General features: G+C 39.3%; 1 protein-coding gene across 4 annotated transcripts; it reads left to right on the top strand.

Annotated features, from left to right (window-relative positions):
* The first annotated feature begins 1,449 nt into the window (after positions 1-1,449).
* mgat1b (alpha-1,3-mannosyl-glycoprotein 2-beta-N-acetylglucosaminyltransferase b) lies at positions 1,450-11,061 on the top strand. Of its 4 annotated transcripts, XM_047384353.1 has the most exons (4): positions 1,450-1,588; positions 1,794-2,149; positions 8,346-9,531; positions 9,958-11,061. In XM_047384353.1, exons 3-4 carry the CDS (start codon positions 8,695-8,697, stop codon positions 10,657-10,659), a joined length of 1,539 nt encoding a protein of 512 aa, XP_047240309.1. In that variant the 5' UTR covers positions 1,450-1,588; positions 1,794-2,149; positions 8,346-8,694; the 3' UTR covers positions 10,660-11,061. The 4 variants fall into 4 exon arrangements, with proteins under 4 accessions (XP_047240309.1, XP_047240308.1, XP_047240310.1 ...); XM_047384352.1 differs by lacking the exon at positions 1,794-2,149 and having other exon boundaries at positions 1,451-1,588; XM_047384354.1 differs by lacking the exon at positions 1,794-2,149 and having other exon boundaries at positions 1,468-1,597.
* Positions 11,062-17,898: the final 6,837 nt, after the last annotated feature.

The raw sequence follows: 17,898 nt of genomic DNA, 5'->3' as shown, positions 1-17,898 counted from the left end.
ACACAGATCCCTTCATATCTTTGCAGTTATTAAAATATAGCACACCTCACAGTGAAAGCATTGCAGATATTGAACTGAACACATTTTTCTGTCAGCACTGGAATCATACTCAGCTGCATGTGTACAAGACATGGTCCAGGAAATGTACTCCAAATGGCTCCATAAAATACATATAAACAACGTCATCGTAATGTCACTATTCTGCAGAAAGAAATAAAAGACTTGCCTTGTCTTCCTTCCTGCACTGATAACATCTGCCAACTTCACTTTCTCACTGACTGAAATGGTGAATAAGGATGTACAGGAACAAATGAAACCAATGTGTAACTACAAACAGTGCCTAATAACAGCCTGCAGCTGGAAAAATCAATTTCCACAGACACAAGTAAAGTCATGTGATCGTCTGAAATAAAACTTATATCTCATAAACCATAACAGCACAAACAAACATTTTAACGGCACAAACCTGCACAACCGAAGCACTAAAAAATGAGACCACTTCGGTTCAATTCGTAACAAAATTGGGTGTTGATGACCTCTGGATGACCTAAAAAATAATCTTTAATATCGCAGAAACCATAGCAGCACAAACGCTAATTTTAACGGCACAAACCTGCACAAACGAAGCACTAACCATTCGATCTATTAACCGGAATTTTTCATGTGGATGGGTGTCAGCTTCACTCAGCTAGGCACGACACCTGCAGCTCCGTGTTTCAGTGTTTCGGCCACAGGCTCAACCGATTCACTTAGGACTGAGAGGAAAATGGATGAGGGAAAGAGGAGAGGAAATAATGAGTATAGGTTTTTCAAAAACGTCTGTCAGGTTGTTAATGAAATAATTCATATGTACTGACATTTCAGATTTGTTCCTAGAGAGATATTTTCAAATGTATACAAGTATTTTTTTAAAATCTGTATACAGGTAAAATATGGATTAAGGGGGCTGGAAATAGAGGTTGAGAGCTTTTTTCATGTCCTTCGCAGGAATTACTTTCTGAAATTTGGCTGAATTGTCCCCCCCAAAAAATTTTATGGGATTTTCGCTCTTTTTAAATATATGTATTCGGAAAGTATTAGGATCTATGCATTCGACACTGCTCGGGTCAATTCGGTTCTAACCGAGTCATCAATCCGGAAGTTTGGTTTAAATGAAAAAAACTGTCCCCATGTATCAGCGGCAGGCGCCCGTGAAAGAGTAGTAGGATGGAAAAAGGAGAACAGAACCAGAGCAGCAGCCAACAAGAAAGCTTTTTTATCCATCTAGACTGTTGCATCGCGTGCTGTTAGACTGGATTAAAAATTTGCGGTAGGAGTGAAGCGTCAGCGTCTGAACAAGCAGTTTAGCAGCCACAGCGCTGGAGAGAACCTGGAACCCCGGACAATAATGGTGTGTGTCGTGGAGGTGAAGGCAACCCCAAAGCTTCCGTGACACCGCACAGATATGTGGTGTGATTGGGAGGCAAGCTTTGGAAAGGGTCGGCTCGACTCATTGAAGGCTAACTAAACAGCTAGCCTCTCGGTGCTGCAGCTGGATGAGCCTCAGGTCCAACGCCAGCATCCTCTCTGTAACAACAACATCACAGAGGTAAGTGAGGTGAGTTTGTGGCTGCATCCATGGCTCCAGCTAGAACAGGTTTGAAATGGGAGATAAAAACTGCTACTGCCTGTGTTCGACGGTAGTTATCAAGCTAACAGCAGGTCAGCCTTGACGGTGCTCCTGCAATGCTGTCATAGTGTTGCTGTGTAATAAGACCGCTGCAGCCAGCGTGTTCTCTGTTTGACTCAATCAGGTGGTAGATCCAGCTGCCTTCCAAACCAGCACGTCAATCTTAACAGCTATGTTGAGGCTAAAATAGGAAGCAGATGGGCAGTAAATATTACTTGGAGCGGGCAAACTGAGCAGCGTCGAACGTCCATCGGTACTAATCACACAGCAGTCATGTGAGCGAGTCACAGGAGCTCAGCTCTGGGATCCAACCGGTCAGTTCCACGTTGTTGTCTGACGAAGGGAGGAGCGGACTGAAGAACAACAGTGTCAGCTGGTACAGTTTGTGTGAGAAGCAACGATCCTACCCCGTTAACGGTTGTCATCTCTTCTCTGCAAAGCTTTATTAGCATCAGAAAAGAGCTGTTCCACTGACATTAGGTAGGCTAGCCTTAATTTCCTAGCTTAAGACTTGCATTTTCCTGCACTTAACTCTTTTGTACTAGACGCTGTACTTCCTGCTTACCTTAAGAGGTTTTGACGTTTTGTTCGCACTCAAATTGGTCAAATGCTCCGTTGCTAAACAGAATTTACTACTGATTTAAGACTGATTCAAGGTATGGCACTTTACGTTGGTGTTAATACAATCTATTTACAGAAGTCTAAATAACAAAAAATCAATAATGTCTGGTTGGATGTAAGACAAAAATCCACTCTATGGTTTGGCATATTTTTATTTCCGATTTGTTGTTACATTCAAAAGAAATTAATTATTCCAGAGTTTGTTCAGTGAAAAAGTAGACAAAAACAACTTTTGCAACAGTGAATAGCTGTAAATATTGGAATGTCTTTATATTTCAGGATATGTTTGTTTAACAGAGAAAATGTCAAAAAGGACGAGCTACAGTTAGCAGGCAATTTATGTGAAGGGCCTGGTGAGAATCGTAATGTTTAGTGAATGATCAAACTGAATGTGTGAAAAGTGTTAAATTTGTCTATAGGAAATATGTTTGTGAAGAAGTAACTTCTTTGTTTTGTTGAAGGATGGTAAACTAGAGCACAGGAAATTGAACTAGTCCTATCATAGAAGCAAGACACAGAGATATCACTATGATTGTTGTGATTATATTACTGACCTATATTTGTCAGCACTAATAGGTTTAGGTGTTTCTAATGCTGACAATCTTCGGTGGTAGAGTCAGCGTAACCTTGTTCCTCCACTCACTGACTCATTCATGGCTTTCATACATCATTCTGGGTAATAAAAGCCATGGAAAATCGGGACTCTTCCACATGCTTTACAGATTCTGTGAAGTCGTTTCAAAATGTAAACCATGTTAGGTTTGCTCATTGACATTTAGACTTTGTGGAGTTTACCGGTATATGTTATAGTAGAAACTAATCACCATGGCTCGGTTGAAGGAGCAGATAGCACTATATTTAAGGCAGGTGGTCTGATTGCTGCAACTGCATGTGTTAAAATGTGTGCCAGATGCCGTTTGATGGAGATCTGTTAGACAAGGATAAATTAATTTTCTGCAAATCAGTCTTATTGGTATGTTGGAATCATGCCGTTGCTGTCCAGTATATTGCATTAAGAAACTTGGTTTGTGTGTCTTGCATGTTTATATAAAGTTATAAAGCCTAACCTGCCAAGGCCTAATGTTGTCTTTTTTTAGCCAAAGATCTTCAGTGCTGAATGAGGAGTAGGGCTTGACCTAATGCTGTAATCAGATCTACTGATCAGTGGGACACCAGTTCAACATTACACAACCCTCGACCAAATATATGGGATCTGAACTTCTAAAGCATTTTTAGTCAGTTGCTTTACTTTGTAGCAAAAGAAAATCACAGATATGACTCAAAGCTGTTATATAACAACTGAACTTTCTACTTTGTAAAAAAATAAAAACCTTGAAATTGCAATGTTTTTAAAGATAGTGAGTTTTTAAGATTAAAAACACTACATTGTTGTGATTATTATCATGACTATATTATTTAATATATATGAATATTTTAATATTTTATTAAATAATATTTCGGTCTGTTAAGGGTTGTCCTGTGAATACCAGCCCAGTAAGCCAGTGGTATTAGGACAGTAGTGAAAGAGATGAGCCAAGCTCTGACATTACTGAACAGCATAAACTCTGCACACACACAGAAGAAATTCACACAATTTCTTAAAATACAAGAATTTATTAACAAAAATAAGTCAACTCAAATCAAACATATTTCAATAAACAAAAACTCTTTACAATACTAGAACAATCCAACTAAACTACCAAGCAGAATGAAAGAATAAGGAAGACTAAAGGGCTATGTACAATATAAACAAGTTGATCAAAGATGGTTGAAACCATGACCTAGAGTGATGCAACATTACCATGCAATGTTACTTATGTTTGAGGACGAAGGATTATCTTGAAGAATCTGGAAATGAAGTTAAATTAGTCTTGGAACTAACTTAGGCAATAATCAGCATACCTTTAAACAAACATTCACAATGCAAGATCAGATAAAATATTATTTTAATAAAATAATATTTTAAAGAATGATCTGCTGAATAAAACCAACCTTCTGGATGAATAATTCTCAATAGTGTTCAAATAGCTGTCTTATTTTAGTACAATAATATTTAAGGAAATATTATTTTGAATAAGAACCAATCCTTTCTTGATAAATGAGTCTTAATGGTGAATAATTAATGATCACATTTAGTAAAATGACCCAACAATATCAAAATTTGCAAATGCAGATCTTTGGTGTTTAATCCTGGCTAACTAGCAAGAAACAATGCCCCAACAAGGGAGCTATCTGGTGAACCAACAGAAAGGATTGTAAAACTACTTAAAAAATAGAAATCAACTCTGTCAAAAAAATGATTGTTACCCATCAGCTAGGGCTAAAATTAGGTGAAGTACAAAAAATGGAAATAATTAAAAAGGTGACTTCTAAGTAGACCATTCTGCCAGGGCAGAAAACTCACATAGAAAACAGAATATGTGCAACACAACAAATGAAAGTCAGATGGGTGGAAACAGAAGCCACATTGTTTGTGGCTGAATTGTAAGAAATCAGCCAATAGGAAAAGAAACACCTTAACAGAAAAATGTATGGCTTCAGTGGGCTATGGAGAAAGCAGTCATCAACTGTTGATGATTGGTGAAAGAGGGATTATTTGATGAATCTGCTTTGGCCAATGCAGATGCATTTTTTTATTCCATCCAAAGTAGGTTTGGTGGTGTTGATGGTATTTTTCAGAAAGATAATGTATCTTGTTACCAAGCAGAACATTCAAACGTTTCATCAGGAGAGTCAACTCAATGGCATGGCCAACAATCCAGATTTCATTTGGGACAAAAAGAGTGTGCAGCAAAGCTCCATCCTGCAAAGCTAATATGTAGGCTGCGAATATTGAAAAGTTGATTAATACAAACTATTGATTTTCATTCATTGGGACCATAAAAGCCAGAGAGAGTACAATAGATTACAAATTCTGATTGGTGGTTTTTCTCTGATGGGAAATAAAAGTTATGTCTTGTATTTTCTTATTTACTTGTACAATTTAAATATAAGAACATGTTTTGGTAATTTAATCAAATCCTCTGACTATTCAGAATCACAAAGCCATCTGCCTATCCCTACTAGCAGAGCTTGGGCTTCTAATTCGAAGATTAATGAGAACCTGCAAAGAACTTTAATTCACTTAGAATAGCAGTGATATTTATAGATACAAAAACCTTGATTTCACTCACAACAATTAATATGTTGTTGTTGCAACAACACAAAGATAAAAAAAATCAATAAAATCAAATCATCGCAGTATGCAACACTTTGAAGAATAAATGCCAAACTGTATAAAACAAATAAGTATGGATATACAAAATATAATGTTAAATATAAAACTAAGTTTAAATATCAAAGAAGTACATATAAACATAACAACAGTAGTTACTGACCTTAGATTGTGGAAAGCAATGTTAAACCGACAATTGCGGTGACAATGGGAGTTTAATATAAAAATGGGCACTATTGGGCACTGTATGGTACAGAGTCCACGTGCAGCAGTCCCAGGTTCGATTTTCCACCATGGGCCATTTACTGCATTCACTCTTTCTCTGCCCTGCTTACTGTAAGACTACTAATGAATAAATGCCACTAATCATTAAAGCAAAAAAGACTGCCATTTTCAGTGTTCAGAATTGTTAATTACTTCCTGAAAATTGCTCTTAATTTACTTACCAATGTATAAATAAGAATCGAAAACTGCTATTTATAGACTGTGTAAATAAATATAATAGTATGATATAACTACAGGTCCTTCTCAAAATATTAGCATATTGTGATAAAGTTAATTATTTTCCATAATGTCATGATGAAAATTTAACATTCATATATTTTAGATTCATTGCACACTAACTGAAATATTTCAGGTCTTTTATTGTCTTAATATGGATGATTTTGGCATACAGCTCATGAAAACCCAAAATTCCTATCTCACAAAATTAGCATATCATTAAAAGGGTCTCTAAACGAGCTATGAACCTAATCATCTGAATCAACGAGTTAACTCTAAACACCTGCAAAAGATTCCTGAGGCCTTTAAAACTCCCAGCCTGGTTCATCACTCAAAACCCCAATCATGGGTAAGACTGTCGACCTGACTGCTGTCCAGAAGGCCACTATTGACACCCTCAAGCAAGAGGGTAAGACACAGAAATAAATTTCTGAATGAATAGGCTGTTCCCAGAGTGCTGTATCAAGCCACCTCAGTGGGAAGTCTGTGGGAAGGAAAAAGTGTGGCAGAAAACGCTGCACAACGAGAAGAGGTGACCGGACCCTGAGGAAGATTGTGGAGAAGGGCCGATTCCAGACCTTGGGGGACCTGCGGAAGCAGTGGACTGAGTCTGGAGTAGAAACATCCAGAGCCACCGTGCACAGGTGTGTGCAGGAAATGGGCTACAGGTGCCGCATTCCCCAGGTCAAGCCACTTTTGAACCAGAAACAGCGGCAGAAGCGCTTAACCTGGGCTACAGAGAAGCAGCACTGGACTGTTGCTCGGTGGTCCAAAGTTCTTTTTTTGGATGAAAGCAAATTCTGCATGTCATTCGGAAATCAAGGTGCCAGAGTGTGGAGGAAGACTGGGGAGAAGGAAATGCCAAAATGCCAGAAATTCAGTGTCAAGTACCCACAGTCAGTGATGGTCTGGGGTGCCGTGTCAGCTGCTGGTGTTGGTCCACTGTGTTTTATCAAGGGCAGGGTCAATGCAGCTAGCTATCAGGAGATTTTGGAGCACTTCATGCTTCCATCTGCTGAAAAGCTTTATGGAGATGAAGATTTCATTTTTCAGCACGACCTGGCACCTGCTCACAGTGCCAAAACCACTGGTAAATGGTTTACTGACCATGGTATCACTGTGCTCAATTGGCCTGCCAACTCTCCTGACCTGAACCCTATATAGAATCTGTGGGATACTGTGAAGGGAACGTTGAGAGACTCAAGACCCAACACTCTGGATGAGCTAAAGGCCGCTATCGAAGCATCCTGGGCCTCCATAAGACCTCAGCAGTGCCACAGGCTGATTGCCTCCATGCCACGCCGCATTGAAGCAGTCATTTCTGCAAAAGGATTCCCGACCAAGTATTGAGTGCATAACTGTACATGATTATTTGAAGGTTGACGATTTTGTATTAAAACACTTTTCTTTTATTGGTCGGATGAAATATGCTAATTTTGTGAGATAGAAATTTTGGGTTTTCATGAGCTGTATGCCAAAATCATCCGTATTAAGACAATAAAAGACCTGAAATATATCAGTTAGTGTGCAATGAATCTAAAATATATGAATGTTAAATTTTCATCATGACATTATGGAAAATAATGAACTTTACCACAATATGCTAATATTTTGAGAAGGACCTGTATACTTTATGCTATACCATTTGTTCCAATGTAACTAACTTTGAATGTGTAGCACCTGTTTTTCTCATAAATTACATTATTAAACGTATAATTTACAGACCTTGACGATACTTCACTATTCTGATCAAGGCTGTTGAAAAGGCTTTCTTGAGGCAACATTAGATTGAACATTATCTTTTATTTGGATTGCATGGTAGAACAGTGATTAGCACTGTGCCCTTGCAGCAAGAAGGTCCTAGGTTCCAACCGCCCAATGCCTTTTCTGCTTGGAGGCTGCATGTTCTCCGCATGCAGGCTTGGGTTCTCCAGCTTCCTCCCACAATGTCAAAACATGACTTGTAGGTTAATTGGCCTGAGTGTGTGAGTGGTTGTTTGTTCTGTATTTTTCTGTTACCTTATGATGGACTGGCGACCTGTCCAGGGTGGACCCACCCCTCACCCAATAACTGCTGGAATGTTCCTGAGGCATGCATTGATGGTAATAGTTTTACCATGTAAAAGTACAACAGTTTCTGATCAGATTAATAAAAAACAAAAGCATAGCAGCAGACCTGGTTTCTGTTTTTGCGAGTTGTTTAAAAATTATTTTTAAAGATAAGAATGTAATATAAACTGTTTATTTTTTTATTCTTATCTTTTATTTTTATTTATCTAAATGTGAAAGTGTCAGAATATGTACTGTGCTCATCATTTCTCTTCCTGTTTCTGTTTTTAGGATGATGGCGAATAGATAACCTCAATGTTTTCACATTTCTTCAATCTACAAGACCCCAACTTCACTTTTTTGTCGTCTCAAAGCTGAATCGTTTTACAGCTCATTGGCCAAACTCTTCAGGATTTCATGGGTTGCAGGAATTCCACAGAAATATCATGCAAATGTGTTATAAATTAGCCAGCTGTCCTCTTGATACACTCCTGACAAATACAAATAAAATGAAGTGAAAACCATGTGAGCAGAAATATTATCCCTGTCTATGTAATATTAAAACCTTAGGTTGCTGGACATTCTTTCTGTTGCCATCAGAAGTTCCCTACCATCATTCATTTTTTGTGGTCTTTAGGCCATGGTTCGCAAGAAAAATTCTTTTATATTATGTGGCGCTTTCTTGTTTGTTGCCTGGAATGCTTTGCTTCTGCTTTATCTTTGGGGTCGACCGCCCATTAGCCATCTTGGAGATGGTGGAGGGGCTGAACCAGGGAGAAATGATGAGTGGGGTGCAGGCAGGGGTAAAATTGGTCAAGTCAACCTTGCTGAAGAGATGATTCGACTAGCAGAAGAGGTTGAAGTTCATCTTGATACTCAGAAAAAGCTACTAAAGCAGATTGAAAGTCACAGAGCAGTGTGGGCACGGCAGAAGGATGTTGGGAAAAGGGAAACCGCTTCTAATATAAAAGCAGAGGTTCAGCAGCAGCCTCAGAAAACTCCAGAACCTCTCAGAAACAGCATGGATGTTAGGGACCAAACCTATATACAAAGGCCTGTTAATTACGTAGCTCCAAGCTTACATCCAGAACAGGCTATTGAGAAAATCAGAAACACTAAAGTGACGACTCCTTTTTCTAGCCCAGAATTCATCATTCCCATCCTGGTTATTGCTTGTGACAGAGTCACAGTGAAGCGGAACCTTGACAGACTCATACAGTACCGCCCTTCTGCAGAACTATATCCAATCATTGTTAGCCAAGACTGTGGCCATGCTGAGACCGCTCGTGTGATTGGTTCATATGGAGAGCAAGTGACACATATAAAACAACCAGAACTGTCTGACATCAAAGTCAGGCCAGAGCACAGGAAGTTCCAGGGCTACTACAAAATCTCCAGACATTATCGATGGGCATTAAACCAAGTGTTCAACGTGTTCTCCCACTCTACAGTGGTCATAGTGGAGGATGACTTGGAGGTGAGCACTTTTACAAATGTTCTCATAACCTGATACTGTACACCCGGTACAGTAGATGTTATGATTCATTTTTGATTGATTCAACACTGCAACACACACATACTGCACAGGCAATGTTGGGAAAATTCAAACTGATTCTGCACAACTGTAATGTTACCGAGACAGAACTGAACCCCAAAGAGTTTGTATTTCCCATAGATGCCCGTGTAGATTATAGGGGAGGAAATAGCAATAAGGCAAATAGTTGAAGTGAAGGTAACATATTAAATGCACAGAAATAGTCACATTTTAACGGAAAGGTAATTGAAGAACTAGTTTAATTGCTTTAGGTTTTTCCAGGTTAAATAGGTGCTATTTACTGGTTATATTTATCTGCACAACATCCCTGAAGTAAGACAGCTAATGTGCATCTCTTCTCCCATTTAGGTGGCACCAGACTTCTTTGAGTATTTCCGAGCCCTGTATCCCATCTTGTGCTCTGACCCTACCCTATGGTGTGTTTCTGCTTGGAACGATAATGGCAGGGATGCTTTGATTGATCCTTCCAAAGCTGAGCTCCTTTACAGAACAGACTTCTTTCCTGGCCTGGGCTGGATGCTGCTGAAGGAGCTGTGGGACGAACTGGAACCAAAATGGCCTTCAGCCTTCTGGGATGACTGGATGCGTCAACCTGAACAGCGCAAAAACCGCTCCTGTATAAGACCCGAAATCTCCCGGACTATTACCTTTGGCAGGAAAGGTGTCAGTTTAGGCCAATTCTTTGACCAATACCTTCGTTATATTAGGCTAAACACTGAGTTTGTGCCTTTCACCAAACAGGATTTGTCATTTTTGCTAAAGGATAAGTATGATGAAATCTTTATTCAAGAGGTTTATAGCTCCACATCAGTGAAGATTGAAGACCTTCAGCACGGGGGTAATTTAAAAGGACCTGGACCATACAGGGTGCAGTACTCCAGCAGAGACAGTTTTAAAGTATTTGCTCGAAATTTGGGAGTGATGGATGACTTAAAATCTGGAGTTCCTCGCACAGGTTACAGGGGCGTAGTCAGCTTCCTGCATCGTGGCCGAAGGGTCTTCTTGGCTCCACCAGAGGGCTGGACGCAGTATGACATAAGCTGGAGCTGAGAGTTGTTCAGAGTACACAGTAATTGGTGTAAGACTCACGCCCTCTCAGACCAAAGAATATATGACACACTGAGGGTAACGACACAGATGAGAAACACAGATGAGACCTCTCATCAATGGAAAAATAAGATTGCACAGTTCTTAACATCAAGGACAACCACACAGATCTGACAAATAGGTAAAACCTTTAGGGGAAAATACCTAAGACACCATCTTAAAACACTTAGTGGCGATGTGCCTTGCTTTCTGGACTCAAATGAGAACTTTAACAGAACATGCAGATATTTCCAGCAGATGTAGGTGGAAGGAGGAAGTCAATGAAAATAAACTCTTGAAGTGAGAAGAGACACAAGAAGTAAAGTCAAAGGTAAATATTTGGAAAATAAAAAGTTAAATCTGAAATTACACTTTTTTAAAGATATTGCTCCAATTCAGATTCTGTTACACTGGGTGTATATGACACTAATCATAATTGTAATACATTTGATCCAAAAACAAATGGAAGAACTTGTACAAGGTTTTAAGTATTATGCAAATTCAGTGTTGAGAAAAGCTATTTTTTCATTTCAAGCCCGCTAGTTCACACCAATGATGATGAGACATTAAGGCAGGCTCTGAAGAAGCAGTAACACTAACTTCTCACATCTAGCAACAGTAAATTGGGACTAAAACTACAAAGTAGGTCTAATTTGTACTCTCCTGGAATTCTACACACAAGGCACTCTTTCTTTCAAAATGTGAAAACAGATACAGCCATAGTACCTGATAAATGGAAATGGATGTGTCTGACCAAAATCATCTTCCTTTGCTCAGATTCATCTTTGTATAAACAGGGGCAGAGATGTCAGAGTTCCAGGTGGAAAACAGCAGGATAATAGAATCTGATCCTTAATCTGTCCTACACATCCTTCACATACTGAGTTAGCCAGTGATGGACTACCTCTAGGACCGATGGCCTGTTCTTCAAATGGTCATCTTTTCAGCCTGTCAACAGTTTGTGCTGGAGCCTGCTATTAACCCATTCATTTAAATAAGGTATGTTTAAGGAGGAAATGGTCTAAACAAAGCTGGAATCTGGCTCTTAAGGTCTGCAACTGCCAGGTCCTGTGTTAGCCATTATAGACTAGACCAGGGTTTCCAATCCCTGGTTCTCAGCACAAACCATCCCACGTGTTTAGATGTTCCTGCTTTATCAAGCCTGGTTTCAATTGGTGAATGGTTGGTGACTTCTGCCGAACTCAATGCAGAGCTGTTGAGGTAATCTATCCTTTGATACATTTCTGTTGGAGTAGGGAAACTTAAAACATGCAGGACTCAGCACTCTTAAGGACTAGTGTTGCGAAACACTGCACTGGACCAGGTGCCAGTTGTGACCATGAAAATTATGGGAAATTTCCTCAAATGTATTTTACTTGCCTAGCAGCAAAGCAAAGGATGTTCTTCATAAAGTGATAATGCATTTTGGACCAGAGGGTTGGTTAAATAGAAATGCTTTTGCTGAAAGGAATTGCCATATTAGGTCAGCTTTCTCTCTGAACGGAGAAATTAAATGAGGTGCTCATATGAAGTTAAGATAGGGAAGCTTTTTGGTTGATGTTTGGTGTCCTGAAGTTGATTTTTTTTTTTAAGCCTGTTTCCAACACTGCAAATGAGACTGAACCAAGCTGGAGCGGGTCATCCTGCTCATGTACAGGTCCTTCTCAAAATATTAGCATATTGTGATAAAGTTCATTATTTTCCATAATGTCATGATGAAAATTTAACATTCATATATTTTAGATTCATTGCACACTAACTGAAATATTTCATGTCTTTTATTGTCTTAATACGGATGATTTTGGCATACAGCTCATGAAAACCCAAAATTCCTATCTCACAAAATTAGCATGTCATTAAAAGGGTCTCTAAACGAGCTATGAACCTAATCATCTGAATCAACGAGTTAACTCTAAACACCTGCAAAAGATTCCTGAGGCCTTTAAAACTCCCAGCCTGGTTCATCACTCAAAACCCCAATCATGGGTAAGACTGCCGACCTGACTGCTGTCCAGAAGGCCACTATTGACACCCTCAAGCAAGAGGGTAAGACACAGAAAGAAATTTCTGAACGAATAGGCTGTTCCCAGAGTGCTGTAACAAGGCACCTCAGTGGGAAGTCTGTGGGAAGGAAAAAGTGTGGCAGAAAACGCTGCACAACGAGAAGAGGTGACCGGACCCTGAGGAAGATTGTGGAGAAGGGCCGATTCCAGACCTTGGGGGACCTGCGGAAGCAGTGGACTGAGTCTGGAGTAGAAACATCCAGAGCTACCGTGCACAGGCGTGTGCAGGAAATGGGCTACAGGTGCCGCATTCCCCAGGTCAAGCCACTTTTGAACCAGAAACAGTGGCAGAAGTGCCTGACCTGGGCTACAGAGAAGCAGCACTGGACTGTTGCTCAGTGGTCCAAAGTACTTTTTTCGGATGAAAGCAAATTCTGCATGTCATTCGGAAATCAAGGTGCCAGAGTCTGGAGGAAGACTGGGGAGAAGGAAATGCCAGAAGTCCAGTGTCAAGTACCCACAGTCAGTGATGGTCTGGAGTGCCGTGTCAGCTGCTGGTGTTGGTCCACTGTGTTTTATCAAGGGCAGGGTCAATGCAGCTAGCTATCAGGAGATTTTGGAGCACTTCATGCTTCCATCTGCTGAAAAGCTTTATGGAGATGAAGATTTCATTTTTCAGCACGACCTGGCACCTGCTCACAGTGCCAAAACCACTGGTATCACTGTGCTCAATTGGCCTGCCAACTCTCCTGACCTGAACCCCATAGAGAATCTGTGGGATAGGGAAGGGAACGTTGAGATACTCAAGACCCAACACTCTGGATGAGCTAAAGGCCGCTATCGAAGCATCCTGGGCCTCCATAAGACCTCAGCAGTGCCACAGGCTGATTGCCTCCATGCCACGCCGCATTGAAGCAGTCATTTCTGCAAAAGGATTCCCGACCAAGTATTGAGTGCATAACTGTACATGATTATTTGAAGGTTGACGTTTTTTGTATTAAAAACACTTTTCTTTTATTGGTCGGATGAAATATGCTAATTTTGTGAGATAGGAATTTTGGGTTTTCATGAGCTGTATGCCAAAATCATCCGTATTAAGACAATAAAAGACCTGAAATATTTCAGTTAGTGTGCAATGAATCTAAAATATATGAATGTTAAATTTTCATCATTACATTATGGAAAATAATGAACAACATGCTAATATTTTGAGAAGGACCTGTATATCCTGAGGCCCTGGTATAGAATGAGTTGAGACAGTCACATTCAAACTCCGGTTTGGCTGATTTAGGTCTCGTGTAAATCGAACAATTGTTATATTTGTCCTGCAGCAAGACTGGAGAAGTTATCACTGTACTGTAAGTATTAGAGTACCAATTCTGTATGGTGATGTGAAAAACCACTGCCTGAATTGTTTATAACTTTATTACAGAATAAATAAAATCAACTATTTTGATATTTGTTTACTTGGTGAAGAAGTCTCTTCTAATTGATAATACTGAGCTCACTGTGCTGGTTTATCTTATTTATATGTTCTCATAGTAAAAAACAGATCAGACTGATTTATTCCACATAAATCCAGAGGAGCTGACACCTTTAGGGACTCTTGATACTGTCAAAGCAAAACTAATTTGATGAATTTAAGGTAATCTGAATAGATACAATATAGTCTTTCTGTTAAATTAGTACAGTGGCTTTACACTGTGCTTGACTGGCATGTTAGACCTGACCTCTGTCTTGGGTTTGTACAGGAAACACCCATACACAAGAAAGGAAAGCTGAGTAAAGGTTTCCATAGATTTATTCCACATTCCCACACCGATCCTTTTCTCAATAATACATACATGGTTTGCTTAAAGTTGAACAGTTAAGAACTGTTTGTTCTGGAGACTAAGCAAAGATCAGCAGTTCCCACTGCTTCCTCAGTGGTTCGGTTTGTTTCCTGGTCTACATCCTGTTTCGTAAACATGTTCAGGAAAGCCCACAAAAACTGCTATATCTGCCTGTTTCAGGTCACACTGTCCTGACCGATGATTTAGGTAATAATTTAGACAAAGGTTGTCAAGATCAGTTCCTTCTGCAAACAGTACAATGTCAAACACAGGAAAAAACAAGTAGAGCAAAGTATTCAGGATGAAGCTGATACAGTTAAATGCATTCTACTGACCAAACACTCTTGGGGGTGTAACCCTTTAAAAATCTCAACAAATTATATCCATCAATCCATTCATTGTTTATGCCCGATTGTAAGGTGGGGGGTTAGAATTTGAACCCAGGACCTTCTTGCTGCAAGGCACCGTGCCAATAACTACCACTGTGTTGCCATGTTGCCAGTTATAATAACAAAACCTTGACCTATTTTAGCAATTCAGGTCATATATAGATTCATTAGAAACAACAGTGCTATATTTAAAAGAGTAAATATCTGGTAATTTCATACCTACCATGTAGAATGCCCATGTACCGTACAGTATACCGCACTTAATACTTGGTCAAAGCTAATTTTGCATGAATTTCTGCATTAGTGTGGTGTGACATGGGGGCAATCAGCCTGTGGCTCTGCTGAGATGTTATGGCAGCTCGGGTTGCTTTAACAGCAGCTTTTGGCTTTACCGCAGCGTTGGCTGGTGCTTTGGTGTAAATCCATTAATTCTCTTGGGTTTAGATATGGCCGGTTTACAGGCTGATCAGGTGCAGTTATATCATGGTCATTAAGCAGGTATGGGTATTTTAGGCAGTGTGGCCAGGTGCCAATGTAATCAGCATATTCATAAAGCTTATCAGCAGAGGGATCCATGAAATGCTCTAAATTTCTCTGGTGGATAGCTATGCTGACTTTGAACATGATCAAACATAATGGAACAACCCAAGCAGATGACATGGCTTCCAAAATCTTCACCGATAGTGGTAACTTCACTCTGCGCCTGAAGCAAATTGGATTCTGTCATTTTCTACTCTTCCTCCAGATTCTGGGGTCTTGGTATCCAAATTAAATTTAAGATAAACTTTAATCTAAAAAGAGGATTTTGGACCACTTAGCAACAGCCCATTTCTTTTTCTTAGCCCATGGAAGACCTGTCTGATCCTGGTTTCACAAGTGTCTTACAACACCAGTCTAATTAAATCTCTTAGGAAAACCTCTACATCATGAATGATCAGGGTTTTTAAGGACTGTCTACGTCTACCATCAGAGCAATATCAAATGCAAAGTAAATTAGACTTAATAGGGAAGTTCAATTTTGCTGCATTTTCTGGCTCAGCAACAGAGGAGTGACTGTCTCAGAAACACTGGATGCACGTACACCTGCTGCTGGTCATATTGCCCTCAAGTGATCACACTATTTAATCTCCACTTTGGGAAAACATAACTATCTAGTAACATTCATCTGGAGTTCAGATATGATATTAGGGACTGTCTATGGTGCCCTGCATTTCATTGGATCTAGGTTGCTTTCCATCACAGAGTCTAGCTGTATTTGTGTAACAACAAGCTGCAAAAACTTGAAGTTAGGAAATCCAGACATAAATACTGGTTAAGATATACCTGGTGTAAATATGCATCCAAAATTTGAAAGATTACCAATAATACACTTAAAAAGAAAACTCTTGACTTATACCAACATACCATAAACTCCTAAACAATACAATCAGTCAAAAAAATTATAGAAATATACTTCTCTGAAGTTGACACTGCTGAATCTCAAAAACATGTTTCACATTGTTTCAGCAATGGGGAGTGCCCAACAAACTGAAGGAAAAAATAAGCAGTATATGAATGGATCTAATTTATCGCATTTGTCACTTTATATAAAAGGAAAAGCCACTGGAGTGTGGTTTTGTGGTGTTTTTTTAAATGAGATTCAGTAATAAGCAGGCTTGACCTACTGCTAGAATTCTGAAATGAGAGGATTTTAATCATACTGAAACCTGAAAAAGCTCCCAGTGCTTTGGAACATTAACAACCAAGCACCAATAGATACTTAAATGTATGAATTCCAGATTATATATTTTCTAAATTTGGAGGAGTAAAATTTCTGATAGGCTGTGGTTTTTACGTAAAAAGCTTGCACATTATCAAGTCTAAAAGGTGACCTGACATTAAAGAGAAGTGCGATACTGCGATTCCTGTGGTGTGGTGATTAGAGACAACATCTCCTCTGGGAACTGTCTAGCTCAGATGACTTTCTGCAGAAACACAGAAAGAAAATATTTAAAGACAAGCTTGTCTTAATCATCCCTTTTTATGAAAGAACGTTGGGTACTCCAACAGCAAGTCATTAACTTTTGTTTCCTCGACCATCAGGTCCACAATCACCAGATCGTAGTCAACTCTGGATCCAAGTTTAGTCCAGTCTACCAGCAAGTCGTGCATTCAGTATTGCGCGTTGCCTCTCTTTTCGCTGCTAGGCAGCAGCGTAGAGAACAAGGTGGAGCCTCGTGGAAAGGGCTAACCCTAACCCTATCATCAGGGGTTTTTATCAGGATTAGTCATTTCTCAGGATTCTCTAAAAAGATACTATTATCGATGTTCTTCAATTGATAAAGAATATAAACCTGTCTTAAATCTTATTACTATTTTTTGTATTTTTAGCAAATAAATTTAGATTCCTTAAATCTAATCCAACATTTTAAAATGTTTCCATGTAAAATGTTTTCACTTTCTATTATTTCTTAAATTCGGTAAGGCAGAAGAGGCTGTGCAAATGTAAAACAATTAGCAGATGACCTTGATCTTTCTGATATACCATCGTCTTTTTTATTTGTTGTAAAGTAAACTTTGTTTAGTTCTGTGACATTTTAGGTGTTGGAGTTAACCCTAAACTACTGCATGCTCGTTTGTTTGGTAAAGCTAAGACCTCCTATACTGTTATTAATAAAAAACAAAGTAATAAAAGAAACACGGAGACTGCAGTCTTTAGATGCCTGTACAGGGAGAAGATCGTCCGAATCCTTCTGAAACTTCCGAAACTTCTGATTACTTCCCCAAGAACAGCAGTCTTTATTCAAAAGCCAGGCGTATACTTGTACATGAAAAAACATACATTTTAATCGACTGTCTGATTTCATATCTGGAGCTGACGCCCATTCAGCTGCTTTTTCCAGCACTTCCTGTTTTTTCCACTTTTGACCCTTATCTTCAGAGATATGCAGAAGTATACATACAGATATAACTTCTGTTACTGGGCAGATGATACACATA

Source organism: Girardinichthys multiradiatus, chromosome 13 (genome assembly GCF_021462225.1).
Source record: "Girardinichthys multiradiatus isolate DD_20200921_A chromosome 13, DD_fGirMul_XY1, whole genome shotgun sequence".
Lineage (NCBI taxonomy): Eukaryota > Metazoa > Chordata > Actinopteri > Cyprinodontiformes > Goodeidae > Girardinichthys > Girardinichthys multiradiatus.
This window is presented reverse-complemented; position numbering and strand designations above follow the sequence as displayed.

Bases quoted from the DNA above. Each gene is read 5' to 3' on its own strand.
- mgat1b (XM_047384353.1), top strand. From the start codon at position 8,695: ATGGTTCGCAAGAAAAATTCTTTTATATTATGTGGCGCTTTCTTGTTT. The intron at 9,532-9,957 runs GTGAGCACTTTT...TCTCCCATTTAG, and splicing joins TAGTGGAGGATGACTTGGAG to GTGGCACCAGACTTCTTTGA.